This window comes from Candoia aspera, chromosome 1 (genome assembly GCF_035149785.1).
Source record: "Candoia aspera isolate rCanAsp1 chromosome 1, rCanAsp1.hap2, whole genome shotgun sequence".
Lineage (NCBI taxonomy): Eukaryota > Metazoa > Chordata > Lepidosauria > Squamata > Boidae > Candoia > Candoia aspera.
The window spans coordinates 316560721-316580396 of NC_086153.1; the positions used below are offsets into that span (position 1 = coordinate 316560721).

Genomic DNA, 19676 nt, shown 5'->3' on the forward strand with positions numbered 1-19676 from the left:
CTACCACTCCGTTTCTCAAAATGAAAAACAAAAATCAAGCAACTGGATTTTTGTGGCACAATTTGGAACCATGGGGTGGGGAGCTAGTTAAGGTTTATTCTTAAATTTGCCAAAGAAAAACACTAAAAAATGCATTTTGTGGAAGAGTTCCATGTTGGCTATTGGTTGCCCCATCTCCCTGTAGCTCAGCTTCGGATTTTTTCCCCCTCCTTTCTCTGAGATCTTCTAAAAATGGAGTGGGGGGGGGAAATCAGGGACAGCTAAAGGGCAAAAAGTGTTTGATTAGATTATATTGTGCTTTAAGGGTAGATTTCATATAAATCTAAACAAGGCTGAAGCAAGTTTCTATCACTTTTGATTTTTTTTTTTTTTTAGTAAAAGACTGTGGTTCTAGAATAGAATTTTCTCTTCAAAAAATGGCAGGCTCTTGGCAGGATGGGTAGGAAATTTCTTCTTCGTTTATTTCACAGCCACCCCAGTCACAGACTCAAGGTATGAAAATACATAGAATGATACACTCCCACATAAAATTATAAACTAGGAACCCAGCACTGAATAAAAGTAATAGCCACCAAGTCTAGCTGTGCTTCTGAAACCTGATGCAAGAGGACTGTCTTCACCTTTTTCCTGAAAGACAATAGAGAGGGGGCCACCCTGACTTGTGGGGGAGTGTCCACAGGGCCTGGGTAGCCATTGAAAAGGTGCTACCCAACCCCCCCCCAAAAAAACTTGGAGGATAAGAAGGAGAAGTAGACCTTACCAGGCTAAATATACAGGAGAAACAAATTCTACTTGGAACAGTCCAAAGACGACAAGGACCTAAGCCACGAAGGACTTTATAGGTCAGATAACACTCTGACCTGTACTTCGAAACCTATTGGCAACCAGTGCAGCCTCCACAGTATAACCGTTATTCTGCTAAAATGGCTGTTGCCCATCAGCAAGTGGGCAGCTGCATTTTGAACCAGTTGTAGCTTCCAAGCAGTCTTCAGAGGCAGCTCCACGAAGACCACATTGCAGGAATCCAGTGGGAGGTGATAAGGATGTGAGTGATTGTCTTCAGGGTATCTTACTTGAAAAACAGTTGCATCTGGCACGCCTGCTGTTACTCAGAAACCTGAAGTCTAAGAGAAGCCCCCATCACACATTTGCTCATTCTAAAGAGCAAGAGTTGGGATTAATGTGGAGCCAGAGGATTTTGGGATAACAGCCACTTGGTTTTCTTGAAATGAAATTTCACCTTGTTTCATCCCACCCAGTCTCGCATCTTCCAAACATTAGGTTAGGAACTTCACTGCATCTCCTGCTCAGCTCAGGGTGGAGATATGCTTCATCCTGAACTGATGGTGCCTCCTGGGAGAGAACATGGCTGGCTGGTTGAAATATGACATAGGAGCACACAATACTGTTATGTTTTATTTATATTTGTAACTTTATTATATTGAGCTTTCACGTGCATTTTAAAAATGTAGAGCACCTTTGCAATCCTGCTACTTAAGGGGCACTTTCTAAAACACAGATTTTTTTTTTTTGTCTTTCAGAATGTTGGATAGCATGCATATGCTATATGAACCCAGCCAATCTTATAAATCATGTTCACACATTAGCTAAGAGGTAAACAATTTGCAGCCTTTAAATAGTTTTATTGTCATCTTCCTTTTGACTGAAACAGTTTGAGATAACAATGCAGGAAAATGCAATATAAGCCTCAGAATAGGCTTAATACTGTACAGTTTTTGAAAAATAAAATACCCCCGATGCTATTCACCCTAAATTCCAGACAAAAATGGAAAAATCCCAGCTACCCCATCTGCTTTGCATTGCAGCTCTTTGCTCTTGCCTTAACCCTAGGTGTGCTCCCCAGCCAAATCATCCTGTGGCATTCCTGGTTCAGCAGGCTTTCTGATTTAGCCAGTTCTGACTTACTATAAAAGATTGATTTACTGGACTGACTGAAGAGAGATGTGACCGTTAATCTCAACTATCCATTAAATACACAAGCACCTCGTTTGCAAAAATTTATACTGTTTGCTTAGAATCTGTGTGGATGTTGTAAAGGTAAATTTAACTTTCTCATATAGACTATATGAAATGTAACGGACTTCTCTGTTATTTGGGAGGGAAAGTCTAAATAGAAATTTTGACCTTTGCATCTAAAGTCCATTAAACTGAGGATTTGCTGTATCCAATAAACTAGCCTTATCCAAAGATAATGTCCTCCAGATACCTAATTTTCAACTCCCAGAATTCCCAATAAAGACAATGTTGACCACAAGTTTTGTGCGTTGGTACATATATCTGGAGGATGCCCAGGATTGGGAAGACTACAATACTACATTTAAATAAAGCAAGTCTTACCATGTTTATCACATTAAGCCATAGTTTGCATGACCTTAGAAGCTACAGAAGCTGAGTTTACACAGCATTCTAAACAAAACATGCTGTGACTTAGTACAAAGCATACCCAGAACCATCTCCATCTTTGCAAGAGCTAGGTTTGATTTGCAGAATACAGGGGCCTGCTGAGAATGCAAATGTTTCCCACCCAGGCAAGTTTTATGAAGCACCCTGCTTAGTGTTTGTATTGTTGCTCCTTTACATGCACTTTGCAGAAAGCATGGTGGGAACAACAGATTGGAAAGATGTGTTGCTGAATACAAAGTTATTTTGGATTTTTGGATTTTTTGCATATCTTTGCCACAGAATGTTATCAGACCTTTATGTGGCTCTTGCTAATACATAAAGGGAGTCTGAGTGAACAAACAACACTGGAGTTTGATGCTTATTTAATTTATTTCATAAAGTCATCCATCATGTGATATGCCAGTTCAAAAAATAATTGCCTCAGGTCAGTCAATTCAATTAAGGGATAACTAAAGCCAGTTGAATGAATACTTCATTAAAGAACCAGGGCTGACTTTGGCCAGCCCTGCCAAATATAAATCTCACAATGATGTTCTCATCACTGATTTTAAAGAGATTGCTGAAGATCTCCATAAAATGTTATTGATGCCTATCAGTCTGGAGAAGGTTACAAACCCATTTCTAAAGCTCTGGGGGTCCATCCTTCTACAGTCAGAGATGCAATCTTGAAACAGAGAAGATTTTGGACAATAGCGAATCTTCCTAAGAGTGGCTGCCATACCACAACGGCTCCCAGAGCCCAGCAGAAATTGTCCAGGAAGTTACAAAGAACCCAGTACAACTTCTAGGGATCTGCTGGTGTCTCTCACTTTGGCTAAAGTTAGTGTTTGTGACTCCACTATCAGAAAAGTCCTGAATAAAAGTTGGATTCCCATGAGAGTAGCAAAATGTAAGATGAAGCCGTTGCACACCAAGAAGAACTTAGTTTTTCCAAAAAGCACCCAGATAACCCTCCAGATTTATGGAGGAATGTTCTATGGAAAGATGAGCTGGAAGCAGAACTTTGGGGGCTAATGATGGTGTTCTATTTGGTGGAAACCAAAGATTACATTCTACAATAAGAACCTCATACCATCTGTCAAGTGTGGCTGTAGTATCATGAGGATGCTTTGTTGCCATAAGACCTGAACAACTGGCAAGATGGAAAGATTCGACACCACTCACTATGGAGGAATGGTTGGTGACATTGACAGATCTTGCTGAGATGGATAAACTAAATTCTTTGATTAGGGAAACGACAATATATACATTTATTAGTGACTGGAAACCCCTTATGGACTTTTTGTGTAAAAATGAAAAAAATGAACTTGTGATTTATGGCTTTGATGATTAGACAGGATAGATTATAGAAAGAAGGGAATCATGATGTAACTTTAGAAAGAGAGGTTAAAATAAAATTGCACTTGGAGCTGCTGTGAAAAATATCGGAAGCCAATTTTTTGTATCTTTTGTATCTTTTCCTTTTTTTTCTTTTCTTGCACTTTTAGCTTTCTCTTTGATTTCTTTCTTTTTCTTCTCTCTCTCTCTATACACACACACACACACACAGACTTGAACAACTGACAATCATTGAAGGAAGCATGCATTTTACTTTGTACAGTATTGGAAAATTCTAAAAGTATCAGACCCTCTGTCCATCAGTTGAAACTAAAACTTAAGTGGATCCTGCAGCAAGATAGTGATTGCAAACATAGTAAGTCTACAGGAAAATGGATGATGAAGAAAAAATGCAGTATTTTGGAATGGCCAAGCCGATGTACTAAACCTCATCAAGATATTGCAGGACCTAAAACAAGCAGTTAATGCTAGATGCGGAATTGAAGCACCTTGCCATGGAAGAACGGCCCAAAATACCTGCAGAGCAATGTGAGAGACGGATCACCAATCAGAAGAAGAATTTGGTTGTACTGTTCTTACTGCAAATAAAGATAGTATAGCCATTTACTAAGGAAGTGATTACATTTTTGCGCCGGCATATCACACACTGAATTAGTTTATGAAACAAACGCAGTACGCACCAAGCTCTGATGGTGTTCGTTTATTCAAACTCCCCTTGTATATCAGCAGGACCCACATGGAGCTCTGAAAACATTCATTGGCAGTAGTATGTAAAAATTAGGAAATCCAAAAGTGGGTGAATACGTTTTCACAGAATTGTATAGGTGTTCTTGGGAAACTTAGGAGGCTTTAAGAAAATAAAAATAGATCTGTTCCCAGCATATAACAGGATGTATCTTGTCGAGACCTTGCATCTGTTTGTTTGTTTGTTTGTTCACTTATTACTTACTTACAGGCTACATTTCCAATTTACAGTACAGTTTCCTTGATCTAAAGGGATGTTGACAATGTGTTACTTTCTCATCAAAATTACAGTTTGGGTATGACTGTGGCTTGAATATTATGGTGAATGCATAAATAAATGTAACTTCATTAAGACAGAAGTGCTGCTGAACATCTGATGTACTTTTATTAAACTACAGAGCGGCGTATTTCTGGTACTGTATAAATTTTCATAGAAGTTTCACATCTTTGCACTTTGATCTACTTTTACTGCCCTATCACGTGGCCACTAGCTAAGAAAACAAGCTATGGTCACCTTGAATGCCCCCTGTTCACAACAACTCTAGGAATTATTCCCCAAACGAAGTCATCTATATCCCATTTTATTTACTGGTTTATTTTATAATTGGTTCCATCACTCGTCCAGCAAAACTGTTATCTTTATTTTTGATAAATGATGGCAGGGATGAAAACTTTCTCTAGTAGTTTGGGCTATTTGGGGAACATGTTACGTGCTTTCAGGGCCAGATTTAAGTTTTGCATAGTTGCATATTAACAAACATGCCCCATTATAATCTATTCAGAATAAATCATTGTTGATCTCTGTGTTATGTTGCTTCTATGACATTGTTTCTCTGACTCCGTTCCTTCCTGAATGTGAGCTATTTTGACCGCTGCGTGCTATTTAATTTAGAGCAAAGGTATTCAGAATTTGTTTTTCTCTCCTGTGTGGAGTTAAACTTTGTAGGATGTGGAAGACGAATGGTGCAATCCAGCGCACATGTATTCAGACCTAAAATCCACTGAGTTCCGTAGCATCTTTGCAAATCTGCATATTAGATTGCCGTCTCACCTTCCTAGTCTTTGCTGCTTTTTCCTCGGCTTTGCTCTGTAAAGGGAACTCTGATACTGACATGTGAACATAGAAATCAAAAATGAGACTTAACGTTCAGAGAATTGTTAATGTTGAAAACTCAGTGAATTGGGTCGTTTCTTAGCTATCAGGATTGTGACAAGCTTGGGCAGACATCATTTAATAAAATCCTAGTATATTGAGGAAATTATTGGCTTTGTACATGGGACACATTAATCCTGACTGTAGAAAAACAGCAATAAGTCCCACTAAATTTCTGTCATCGTGCGATATGATTCACCTGTTCAAAGTTGCTTGTGTTATACTTAATGTACCCTACCCTTGTATAATAGGCTTGTGTTACTGACTGGAGATGTGAAGGCTTAGATGGTGGGTGGGTTTTTATTTCGGCGCAACTAAGCAACTGCGTTTTTGCGTTATTCCACTTCTCAAAATTGTTGAATTGTTGGAAAAACAGTGGCAGGGTATCATCCCAAGCCTGGAAGGTCAGGGCTGAGTTAAACTATTAGATACAAAGTGTCCCTTGCAATTAAAGTTGCAAGTGTTCTGTTGCAATCAAGGTTGAGAATCAATCACAGGTAGACCTAGTTTAGTTAGCTCTCCAAGTTTCTCTGCTGGGAAACTGCTCTGCACTATTCCGTATGTCTGCTTTATTGTTGGCTAAGGGCTGCAGTAAATGTGACATCTCCAGAGGACAAGGTTGAAGTTCTTAGCCTTTTTCAGAATTACTGTTTTTAGTTTTTTTATTAAAAGAGAAATAGGTATGTTACTCTCTCATGGGATTATCATCTTGACGTGGTAGAGAGTGGCCAATAGCTTCAGTGACTCTGAGAACCCTGCACATTGGAGTATGTGATCTTGAGAGGGTCGCTCTTGCAGGGAAGGCCGAAAGGGGAGGAGTGAAGCTAAAACTAATCAACAGCAGCAGTGAGAGCAGTTGAGACCCTGCAGATAGGAGGAAATCAGGAGAAGGAACTCCAGTATCTGACTGGATACAAGTCAGAGGCAAACCATTTCTGCCTTGTTGCCAAGAAAGCTATGAGGACAAGGTTCTGTGGACTTTTAGGTGCGTATAGCTGCCAGATCAAGTAAGAAAGCACTTTGCTAGTACTGGGGAAGAGCATCAAACTGTGCTTGGCTATAACCCCCAAATGACAGAATCATATCTATTAGAATTAGTAGATTTCTAGTAAACATCAGTTACACAAATGTATGCGTCTACTACAGATACAGTGGTAGAAGACATAAAGGAATTCTACACCAAACTACAAAAAGAGCTAAATATAACATATAGTAGTACTAATGGATAATTGGAATGCCAAAGGTAGAGAAATAGAAGAACCTGGAATTAGGTTAGGATTGCATAAAAGCAATCACAAGAAATAGAGTTTTGAGAAGAAAATTCTTGGTTCATTGTGATTACCTGCTTCAAGCAACATAAACGCAAACTCTGCACATGGATATCACCAGATTCCCAGCATTAGAATCAAACAAATTACATAATAGGGCTGCACAGCACTTCAGATTTGATTCCAAAAAGATGCTCTGTGGAGCACATGGCAACATAGCACCTGACTCAGCTCTTTAAAGCAGCTGCCATGCAATACTGGGGGGAAAATGCAGCTGTTTTAAAGAGTTTCAGGCAAATGCCACTGCATGTTCCAAACACATTTTTGTAACTGAGTGTGATACATTGCACAGCCCTTGCACATAAGAGTAAATATATGATGGAAAAGTACAATCCATTCAGTCAGAACATTATTAAGGGCAGAGGTATGCCAGCAGAATTTGGCCTGGACAAGATACAGTTCAGAATATAAGGCCAATGTAAGAAACAGACTCACTATACGTAATAACTTGTGCAAAACAAAGAACTGAGAGAGTTTAGAAAGAGAAGACACAGTGAGAAATCTGGGTTAATATTCAGTATTAAGAAGAGAAAGCTACAGATAGTCCTCGGCTTACATCTATATGTTAAGTGACTATTCAAAGTTCTGATGGTGCTGAAAAAATTGACTTACGACTGGTCCTCAAAGTTTTGGCCTTCACAGCATCCCTGTGGTCACATGATCACAATGCAGGTGCTTGAGTGGCCAGCTTGCGATTACAACATCACAGCAAACCATGTCACGCAATCGCCATTTGTGACCTTCCCTGTCAGATTCCCACAAGCAAAGTCAATGGGGAAGCCGGCAGGGAAGGTTGCAAGTCACCCCAGTAAGTTGCTCCCGCAATTTTTTCTCCCAAGGAGCCCACTACAGAGTATGACATCCCAGGAATCTCGTACTCTATAGCTCCACCCACCCACCTGCAGTTCGTAGAGTGCATCCACCTGCAGTACCTGCCCCAACCTCCACTGACCCACCCACTGACCCTCCCAGGCTCCCTAGCGCCTCCCCATGGCAGTCCCCCACGGCACCCATGCACCCCTCCATGCTCCTTACCTCGGTCTCCTGCCTCTTCCCACTTAATGAGCCACTAATCCTGGGGTTACTACAGCAACTGGGACTGCCAGGATTGCCATCACTAAGAGATGCAGTCACATGACATCATGCTTTACAGCTGCTGCAATTGCCATTGTAACCCAAGGACTACCTGTAATGTCAACCGGCATGCTTAGCAGATTTACAATTAATAGTGAAGAAATGAAAGTGGTAAGTAGATTTATTTTCTTGAACCCAAGAAATAAATAACTATGGACTGTGTGCTGAAGAAGTAGATACATTCTGGGAGGAAAGTAATGACCAACTTGGACAAAATTATGAAGGAAAAGGATGTTTTTGTGACTGCAAAGTTCATATTTAAAGCAGTAGTTCCAGTGTTAATGTACAGCTCTCAAAGCTGGATATTGAGCAAGAACAAGAGAAAGAAACAGACTCCTTGAATTAACAGATTTGGGCACAGGTACATTGTACAGAGTACAATGGACAGCAAAACGATCTAGTGAAATAGCAGAGCTAATAAACTCTAACTACACCCTTAAAATGGTGGTCAACAGGTAGAAATATGCTTAGGGTCTGTGATGCAAGTAGATGATGGATTAGAAAAAACTAAATGTAGCAAGGTTGAAGGAAGTAGAGGAAAGGAAAGATAATGGGAAAGATGATTAGGCAGGATCGAAAAGATCACTGAAATCTCTTTGGATTATCAAAGACCAAAGCACTGCCAACTACTTATGGTGAAATTTAGTGGTGCAGTTTGAAGATGCCACAACTAAGCCACGTATAGCCTACGGTTTGTGGATTGCTTCCCTATGGTTATACTAGTTTTTGGATGCCTCTAGATAAACTGATTTAACTAGTTGCTGAGTGGACTCGGTTGAAAAACATGACTGGAAGCCATGGCTATATTTACAATTGTGAAGTACTGCCTGATACTGCAGTCATCAGATGAGAAGTACATCCTGTGTGAGCCAGTGCAAGGCAGCTTTAGAAAACACTGAGTGGGGGAATGCTAAAAACTAAGGATATGAAAAATCCTTCAGCTTCAGCTACAATGCTGTGTTTAGAAGTGGGGGTTTGCTCTCTTGATAATAGACTTTTGTTTCATTTCCTTGATAAATTTGCATAGATTTACATTCACTTGTGCTAACCAGCAGCAGGTAAGACATTTCCTTAAAGGAAAAGTAACTACAGTGAGAAGTTGGTTGCTAAGGTGCTAAGTTTTTGTTTTGTTCTGAGTGTTTTTCCTAATTAATAAATAACAGGAAAAGATACAGCTTTCTCTGAACTGCTGTTTTTGAACTCAGTGAATAGCAGCTTTTTATCTGAATAGAAACTTCCATATTGCTGTTTCTTTGTTTAACTATTACTTCCAAAAGAAAGAAGCCCTACCTTGTTGACATTTTCAGCCATAGTGGGCTAGGAGTGAGCAGCTTTTTCCTAGGCTGGTTTTAGTTTCATTGTTGTACAGTTAGTCCTCACTTAATGACCATTCAGTCAATGACCGTTCAAAGTTATGACGATGCTGAACGAATGGTATTTATTCCCAGTCCTTGAAATTATGGCTATTGCAGCACCCCTGCGGTCACATTATCAAAATTTGGGCACTTGGCAGCCCATCCACATTTATGACTGCAGGGTGCACTTCAGCTTCCCCCCATCTGCCTGTTTCCCCCGATCTCTGCCCTTTTGGCTGCCCTGCATTCCGCCACCCCTGCCACTCCCAGCTGACCTTTGCTGTCTTCTTCCTCCCACTGCTGATGAGGCATGCCCGCCATGGCCCTTCATGAGGCCATCTTCCTGAGGCCTTGCCTGGCTTTCTTGAAGTTGCACAAGGCCTCAGGAAGGCCTCTTGTGGCCAGCAGCTGCCTCACAAAGGGCCAGGTCGGGCACACCTCGTCAGCTGCAGGAGAAGGAAGACAGCAAAGGTCAGCTGGGGACGGCAGAACGCAGGGTGGCTTGCACACCCTCCTGCCCCTGGTAGTAGCCACCCCCAGCCTGGCTGCGCTCATATGGCTGTGCTTGTGCCGGGCCATGGCAGCCACTTATCTGCCTGCTGGCCTGCTTGTGAGCCACCCAGGACTCGCAACTTCCTGTTGGCTTCCCCATTGACTTTGCTTGTTGGAAGCTGGCAGGAAGTCACAAGGAAGTCCTTGCTTAACGACCGCAAACCTCGCTTAACAACAGCAACGGGGACTGCTGAGATTGCTGTCACTAAGCTATGTGGTTATGTGACATCATGCTTTAAGACCGCATCACTTAGTGAGGGAAATTCCAGTCTCAATTACCATTGTTAACCGAGGACTCATTATGGTACCCGTTATGATCATGGAAGTCATGATCAATATGTGATGAGATTTTTTAACTTGAATGGATGTTATCAGTCCCGCTGATACAAAACTTATATTAACCATACTGCTTTTTCCATTTTCCTCATCATTGCCCCAGGATGCTCTCTATTAATCCATCCTAAGATAAAGATGCCCTCAAATTGAGCTCAACTTGTCTCTTTTTCTGCACAAGTGGATTTCTTTATTTATGAAGTATTAGGTTGCAGTCATGCATCATTTTTATTTTCTAGCAATGTCTGTGGAGCCTGTAAAGTTGATAGCAAAGACTGATGGTGTGTTTTGAAGTATGCCAACTTCCTGTTTGATATTTATTTATTAGAAAACTTTCAAAAATTTCTTCTGGGATAAGGAGCCTGGCAGGTGCACTTACATTCATGCTGACTGATTCTGGAGGTTTTTACTTAATCATAGTGTCCCATTGTATCTGAACTGAGAAACAATAAATATCAGATTCAGAACCAGCTCTCATATTAAACCATAGTCTGAAATTGGTGTAAGGTTGAAGCTTATTTTAAACCTGATATCTGCCTTCCAGAAGACTTCCAGAATTAATTGCAATGCACCGAGAAGCAAAGAAGGAAGGACAGGGCTGTGTGTGTAAACATAAAGTGTGTACATATCTTGTACAAGCTTAATAAATTAAAATGGTTATTTGAACTGTGTGTATATCTGCTTCATTTGGCATTGTGAAGGCTTGATTTTGAATCTTCCCTCTCCTATCAGATCACCCTGTGACTGTCAGCAAGTTGTCTCTTGTCAGCCTCAGCCACCTATGTACAATATTTGAAAATAAAGCTCAACTTTAAATTGAGTTAGAGTTTTGAAGACAGTCCAGCTTCTCGTGGTAGTTCTTACAGTAAGATCTCATTGTTAGTTCTCTGCTCTTTTCTCTCATATATATGTATCCTATTTCACAAACATTTGATTCTATTGATTTGATTATGTTCTATCAAGTTGTTGTGAACTTTTAGTGATCACATAGATAAGATTTTCTTCATGGCAATCTGTCCTCAACCTGTTCTTCAGATCCTCTAATGGTGCATTCATCAGTGCTGTAAGTGAGTCCATCCACCTTGCTGGTGGTGGTCCTGTTCTCTTTCCTTCCACCTTTCCCAGCATTAAAGCCTTCTCCAGAGACCTACTGTAGGTCTTTGCATAATGTATCCAAAGTAGGACACTGGTCATTTTTGCCTCAAGTGAGAATTCTGGGTTGATTTTTATGCTGATCCATTTGTTTGTTTTCTTGGCTGTCCACGGTATTCTCAGGAGCTTTCTTCAACATGAAAGTTCAAAAGTGTCAATAGTCTTCTTATCCTGCTTCTTCAAAGACCAATTTCCTCTTTCATAGAGCATCACAGGGAATACCATTTATTAGATTCTATAGCTCTTCAATAATCACTGGGTTCATGCATTTTACTAAACCAATGTTATAAAAGTTTTTCTGGGCTGAGGATCTTACTTGTCCTTTGAGTAGTGTGCTGGGGGCAGTAATCCCAAGAATAAATCCAAAGGTGTTCTTACTAGGTTTCAAATTTTTGGATATAGTCTGACATCACATTCATTTTGTCTTCCCAAGGCTCTATTTACAACCTTACTGATATTAAACCAAAGCATAGGATAAGCACCAAACAATGAATGTCCATTCCAACATACTATGTTTTTAGCACAGAGAGGTTGAAACTCAGCTGTGGCTACACATTCTCTGTCATATACAATAGTCTCAAAAATATTATTTATTGATTTAAGCACACCTTAAGATTGTGTATTATTAATTTAACATTCTATAAAACTACAACCTATTGATGAGTTAAAATAGGATATTCCAACTCATATTCCAAATAACTTGCAAGTTTCCTATATTTATCTTAATACAACTTTCCAGTGGTAAAAAATGCAGATTTAGAAATTTACCAAAAAATTTCCTAATAATATTAATAATTCAGGAGTTTCAGATGCAGCTAATACAGCAGCCCAAGGTCTTTTAATTAAACAGATTGTCATCTAGCAGGCTTAGGAAATCCACACAGTTTTTGCAAAACTTCAGGTATTTTAAAAGTCTGATCAACAAAACTGATTCAAAATATTGAAACCTTTTTTGCCAATGAACTCCAGAAGAATTTACCAACAATTTTCAGAACTGGGTTGTCCTATAACTCTTTTTTTTAAAGAAATGCACAGTGTATACATCTGAAATGTTCACCAAAGCTGCTACTATTCATAATTTCTTAGCTGTTCTTACCCTTTTTCTTCCTAAAGTCTGCTCTTAAACGTATTCCAGAAAATGCGGCTTCCTTTGACTTTTACTATGTGGCCCTTGGAAACTAGTTGGAAAATGGGCCAAAAGTATTCAGGTGCCATTGTAATTACTCTAGTATTGGACTTCTCTGGAACAGAATCCAGCCAGTCTTACCTTTAAACTTAGAGATTCTTAGTGACTCATAGTATATTCTTTGTCTAGCTGTACCAAATATGTGAGTTTGTAGTTAATTTCTGACAATTCAATCAAATTGTTATAGTTAAAATATATTCCATATAAAGAAAAAAAAACTATTTCCACTAGGCAGAAAGCATTGGGGGTTGGATTTTAGTTTAACCATTTTGCCAACGGTCTAGCTTTTTACAACACAGAGTCTGTTGCACACAAAGTCTGTTATATCAAAGCCTGGTAAAATTGAGGTCAGTGTCCAAAGCAAGAAGTGGGGAGTAGTGAGAGCAACAGCAACAAACATGTAATTTCCCCTGTCCAAATAAACAGACCCAGTTGGCTGGATTCACACAATTCTAAGCTATTTACCATGGATTATAAACTACAGTGGCTGGGCTCCCATGCTGCATTGAGCTAAAAGCAAAAAAACCTCTTGGACCAAGCAGATGAATCTTATCTTTCTTTTATGTTCCACAGAGACACCAATATTCGCTTGCAGGTTTTCATGAATTTATCTGAGTCCAAGGGTGGGGCAAATTTCTGCATCCGGTGGCTGGGCCCTGTTTTTTTCTGTAAAGTAATCCTGTCCATAAGGCTGGGGTGAATAGAAGAAGACTGAGACTTAGAAAGCTCTCTGGCCTAGGTTTTACAGGCAGATGCAGCCATGACAGTTTTCAGTGTGAGATACGAGTCAACATCTAAAGTGCCAAAACAGCTGAATAGTACAGAATGTTTAAGAAATAAACTAAAATATAAATACTGGTCTTCAGTTAAAAATGTAGCGCTGAGGAAATCTGCATCTCGATAATACGCCACAGTTCATGATCTTACTGAGATTTCTTTCTTTTCGTCCAGGTGATACAGCATCTAACTACTAAAATCATTTCCATATTTGCTGATCCCATGAATGTGTGGGGATCCTTAAATAATCAGTGTCACTCCCTTTGCTGTGGTTTCTTTTTCTTCCAGTTGTGTGTTTTGCTGTGTTCAGCATGTGTTTTCAAGCAAAATAAACATCTTATATTTGTATTTTTACCTGCCTTTTGTTTGCTGCAGACTGATGGTGTGCTGTGTTTTCTCCTTTTGTTAGGAGTACCTGAAGAAAAGAAATCGAGGAGGAGGAGTCGAATTGTTTTATCTGCAGCGAAGTGGTGGGACTTTTGGCACCTAACACAGCAGAGATTCTGCCATTATGAATGAAGTAGCAATAGTGAAGGAGGGATGGCTGCACAAAAGGGGTAAGCCAGTTCACCTACGTGCAGGTAGCATCTTTGTCATCTGTCCCTTCGTTCTTCTTATTCAGGGAAGTCCAGGGACTCTCAAAAAAGTCAAGAGTGTGGTTGCAACTGCACAGTCAAAGCCCTGCCCCTTCTTACATGTGTTGCATGTAAAAAAGGAGCGGGGCTTTGATTGTGCAGCCATGACCACCCTCATGACTTTCCTGATTTCCCCCTTCCACCCCCATGGATCCCACCCTACTTTTAATCACTTTAACTTGCCTTTTTGTCACATTTTGTAAGCTGTCTTAAACACCCAGTGATGGAGAAACAGTAGGAATAAAAGCAGTGAGTGAAATTCAGTTAAAAGCCACTAAAACAAATAATAAAAAAACCAGCATAAAAGTGCTCTGTTACATTTTAATAGCCTGATGAAATAGTAAAATACCAGGCTTCAGAAGCCAAAGTGGGGTACTCCTGAAGCTGTTTAGATATATGCACCCCCAAGTAGGGAATGTTAGCCAAGTGGAGAGAGCAGGGGTATTTGCCTTTTTTGTTACACTTGGAAGAAAATTGTGTGCTGTTAACACTACTGTAATAAACAGTTTACATCTATTAAAGGTGGCGGCCACAGATGTATGAGTGAGGTTTCCTGTTTTGTGCAAGATTTTTTCTGGAAAACAAAGTAATGGTAGAGGTGGGAGTGCTAATATTTTGTGGGCTTCTAAAGCAGAGCTCAGTGATTTTTTTAAATCAAAGGATGCATTTGAAGTTTTGAGAGCATCATGCTCATTCTTGCAAATTGACTAGTCACAAAAAACCCATTTAGCAGCAAGCAAGCTTGTGACATTGCTCCATGCCACCCCTTTAGCCCTCCAGATGGTTCTCCAACACCCCAGAACTTTCTTTTGCCTTTCTTTTCTTGAACACATGGGTGTACTTCCAAGCAACACATTAGGCTATAGTCACTCTTTTTTATTTTCAAAGTATCCCTAAGGTGCTATGTAGGACCTAGAGGCCCTCTTAGAAATAAAGATTATGTTGGTGGCTATAGTCACTCTTATAGTCACTCTTTGCTTTGCAGCATGACAGCTTCCCATTTATTAGTAGAATCTTTTAAAGAGTGGCATTTTGAGGGAGGAGGAGACCTGATGAACAAGGAAGGACATAGGGGCAATGGCAACATGATCTGAGGTTGGGGGATGTTAACATCACTCCCTTGCCATGGACAGATCACTCCCTTGGCCCTAGAATTCTCTGTAGCCACCCCCCTACTGCAGGGAGGTAGGGCCTGTTCAATCAGCCTGGTCCAGGTGACTGATGAATGCACTAAGGTTTCAGAGGGAGTTTGGGGTTATTCCTGAGGTGCCTGGCCCGACCGAGGTCTTGGTTGCAGCTTGGAATGAGCATGTGACAAAGGCCTTGTACTGGATCACACCTGTGTGAACTCTCTGACTGTGGATCCCATAGAGCTCCCTGGTTTACAGAGTAGCTCAGGAGACGAGACACCACAAAAGATCCCTACAGTGCTGCTCTAATAAGGCCAGGAGTGAAGACGACCAAGCACAAGTGAGAGCCTTTGTTAGGACTTACCTTGTGGTGGTAAGAGCAGTGAAGAAGAGCCTACTTCTCCGCTCTTATGGCATCCATAGGTAGCTGGCCAGCAACCCTGTTTTGGGTGACCATGTCCCTTCTGGATAAGGAGGGAGTGGGGGAGCCCCTGCATGGCTTCTCTGGGCATCTGTTCGACAAAGACATTTGGATTAGCTCTGAGTTAGACTCTGACTAGGCAGGTCCCTTGGAGATGCCCAAGGCACATTTTAGCCCCGTTGTCTAGGAAAGGTTCAGGGCAGTTGATTCTGAGGAAGTTAGCCATTTCTGTCCCTTGCCCAAGCCTGAATTCTGACTGCAAGGCATCCAGAAAATCTGTTTTGTCTAATATCTTCTGAAACAACCCTGCTACCTTCACCAAAACCTAGAAAGAGAAGTATGGACGTTGATTGAAAGTTGTTGAAGTTGTTGTGTCTAGAAATGGCTTCTTCGGAAGGGGGTGCAGTAGCCCCTCCATCAAGGTGGCTGGCACCATAGCATCTCATAATGAAGCACTGATTACCTCCCAAATCCAGCTGCATTTACCCTTCCCAGCTGCACAAATGAGTAAGATGGGGCATGGATCAAATGTAGGGGTGGCAGAACTCATGCCTATCCATTTCCTTGGTTTCTATATGCTTAAAAGAACGCCAGAATTCCAGATCGTCTTGCAAGACATTGTCCCAGTTACCTTGCCAGATACAGTGTATGTGGAGTCAAGCTCAAAGCAAATACAGGTTTTTTTGTCTGCAAAAAACCCTTTCAAATGTGTTACAGCAGCTTGCAGGAGAGTTTTCACAGAGCTGCTGGATATGAGTCCACAGACACAATAAGGTCAGAATTATTGTCATGCTATACTCCCAGACATGGGCACACTACTATGATTGGTTGAGTTCATTCTCCATCATGGCTCTAGGCACTGCTTTACTTGCTTCATCTCTTGCTGTTGTCTCTGTGTGCCAGAGATCAGAGATACATGCCAAAGCTGCCTGCAGATTTGCTGGGGAATTGCCTAAGTGCCTTTGAAAGCCTAAAGGGTCCATTAGGCACCTGGGCCTGACCATCTTAACCAGTCCTCATGCAAAGGTTTAGCATGAAATCCAGCAGAACTGAAAGCAAAGGGACTCCACCATCAACCTTGCAATAAAATCCAGGAACTGAAGGAGGGCTGCTGCCAGACAGTGGGGCAGCTGGTTCACCAACAGCTGCCCCATCTTGTCTCTAAAGCTCGGTGTTATGTACAGGCCCAATCACTCTTTCTTACTTAGTGACGAAGTGGCCAAGGGGCAGGTGTTCATGTCATGTCCTTCCTTGTTCTACTATCTCCAGCAGATGATCTCCCTGGCTTTTACGGCCTCACTTAACCCCTAAGGGAAGATACTACAATAGATATTCCAATAAGACTCCTCCCGTGGCCTTTTTGAGATGGGGAAGAATGAGCACCCAGGGTGCTTCACTGCGATGACAAGATACATAACTGAAAACATAACAGCAGTGGCACCCTGCGCCACCTCTGACAATGAAGTAACTCAAAAACATCACGAAGGAATATTTGAAAGCAATTCCCAAACACCCTACAAAGGAGGAAGAGAAAAACAGAAGCATCTTTTGCAGAGGATGAAAACATTTGAGAACTTGCAAAGCATACCTTCCACAAGATTATATAGGTCATACTGAGAATTAGTTAATCTTCAGGGTTGAGAAGGGACTTAAACCCAGATCTGGTCCTAATCCAGCATTCTCTGTACTAAACGACATTGTTTTTTCTCAGCTTGACTTGCTGAGGATTGTAACCTGGTTTTGCTTTTATTTTTGTTTGTGTTTTTGTGAGGGTGCCTTTTTAATAGTGTCTTTCCGTTCACAGCAGTGGCAGTTTAAAAATATACTGACAATGGAGAGGAAAAAAAGTGGCTTTGAAAGATTTTAAGTAAACTAACCACAGGATGTTTCCAAAACCAGTGTCTGATACTGTGAGCTTGTGAAACATGTTCAGGCTATAATTACAACAAGAGAGGCCTATGAAAAGAAAATCTACAGAAAAAATGTATATATTTCTTAAAATTTTCTCTTCATTTTTTAAAAGGAAATGAAAACCTGCAGAACTTTTTTTGGTAGATTCCCCATGCTTCCTTGAATTTATTTCCTATTCAATGCATAGGAAATAAATTCCTATTTATTTAATTATTCAATTAGGTGAATTCTAGCATGTGAATGGATGCTAAGTCTGAATTTTAAGTTTTCCTTAGTGGTTCACAGATAACTTTTATATTTAAATAGGATAAGGGATATTATCATATGCTAGCAAAATAATGCTTAGGATTATCCAATGCAAATTAGAGCCTTACACGGAAAGGGAGATATCAGGTGTTCAAGCTGGCTTTAGAAAAGGAAGAACATGAGACATTAAAGCTGATGCATGTTGGATAACTGAGAAATACAAATAACACCAAAAAGAAGTTGGTATGTGCTTTATTGATTATAGAAAGGCCTTAAATGGGAGGGGAATAGTCATTCTTGGGGATGGCTGGTATCCTAGAATGGCCCCTAGATTCATGGACTGAAGTAGAAACTTAATCCCATCTGGATTTTATTGCATTTTATATTTTTATCTTCTATTTATATCTATATGTAATGTATTATTTATAGGTTGGATTGAATTGTAAATTTTATTTCTATTGTAAACCACTCAGGGAGGAGATGGGCAGTGATAAAAATTTGATAAATAAATAAATTGTATCAGTTATGTCAAGCTATGGAATATGTGTAATAAAATGGGAATCCCAGACCATCTCATTGCCCTAATGAGAAACCTATACACAGGTCAGGAAGCCACAATAGGACCAGAACAGGGAGAAACAAACTGCCTCCAGGTTGGCAAAAGAGTGGAGACAAAACTGGGTACTCTCCTCTTATTTATTCAACCTATACTCAGAATATATATTATGGGAAACTGGATTAAAAGAACATGAGTGTGGATTAAAAATTGGAAAAGAACAAACAATCTGCGCTATGCTGATAACACTACTATGATAGCTGAAAATGCAAATGATCTGCAAGTCCTAGTAATGTAAGTCAAGGACGACGTAAAGTCCAGTCGTGTCCGACTCTAGGGGGCGGTGCTCATCTCCGTTTCAAAGCCTTGGAGCCAGCGTTGTCCATAGGACACTTCCGGGTCATGTGGCCAGCATGACTCACGGAACGCCGTTACCTTCCCGCCGAAGCGGTACCAATTAATCTACTCACATTTGCATGTTTTCGAACTGCTTGGTGTGCAGAAGCTGGGACGAGCAACGGGAGCTCACCCCGCCGCGCGGTTTCGAACCGCCGACCTTCCGATCGACAGCTCAGCGGTTTAACCCGCAGCGCCACCGCGTCCCTGTCAAGGAACACAGTGAAAAAATGGGACTAAAATTAAATATAAAGAAGACCAAACTGATGACAATAGGTACAGCAACCAACCTTAGAATTGACGATGAAGACGCTGAAGTGGTAAAATGCTTCTGCCTTTTAGGATCAATTATCAACAGTGAGGGAACCAGCATCAAGTAATACACCACAGACTAGTACTTGGTAGAATAGCAGTTATGGCCTTGGAAAAAATGCTCAGATGCCTGAAACTGTCCATAGTTACAAAGATCAGATTGTGCAAGAAATAGTTTTCCCTGTGATACTGTATGGAAGGGAAAGTTGGTCTTTGAAGAGGCAGAATAGAAAGCGTATTGATGCTTTTGAACTTTGGGGTTAGAGAAGTCTTTTGAGAGTACCACGGATAATGGAGAAAACAAACAAATGGATCATTGAACAAATCAACCCAGAGTTCTCATTCAAGACACAAATGACCAGTCTAAAATTATCATACTTCAGATACATTACTCAAAGACCTGGCTCTCTGAAAAAGCCTATAATGCTGGGAAAAGTGGAAGGAAAGAGAAGAAGAGGACAACTAGCAGCAAGATGGTTGGATTTTGTTACAGCAGCAATGGGTGCCTCATTGGAAGACCTGCTGAACCAGATTGGGGATAGATCCTCCTGGAGAAAATCTATCTGCATGGTCACTAAGGGTTGACACTGATT

General features: G+C 40.6%; 1 protein-coding gene across 1 annotated transcript in view; it reads left to right on the forward strand.

Moving 5' to 3' along the window:
- AKT1 (AKT serine/threonine kinase 1) overlaps positions 1 to 19676 on the forward strand; it is a 106238-nt gene that overhangs the window by 10297 nt on the left and 76265 nt on the right. Inside the window, exon 2 of the mRNA XM_063290407.1 lies at positions 13886 to 14033. Within this exon, the coding sequence (XP_063146477.1) occupies positions 13988 to 14033 (46 nt within the window). The 5' untranslated portion in view covers positions 13886 to 13987. The remainder of the gene's footprint in view (positions 1 to 13885; positions 14034 to 19676) is intronic.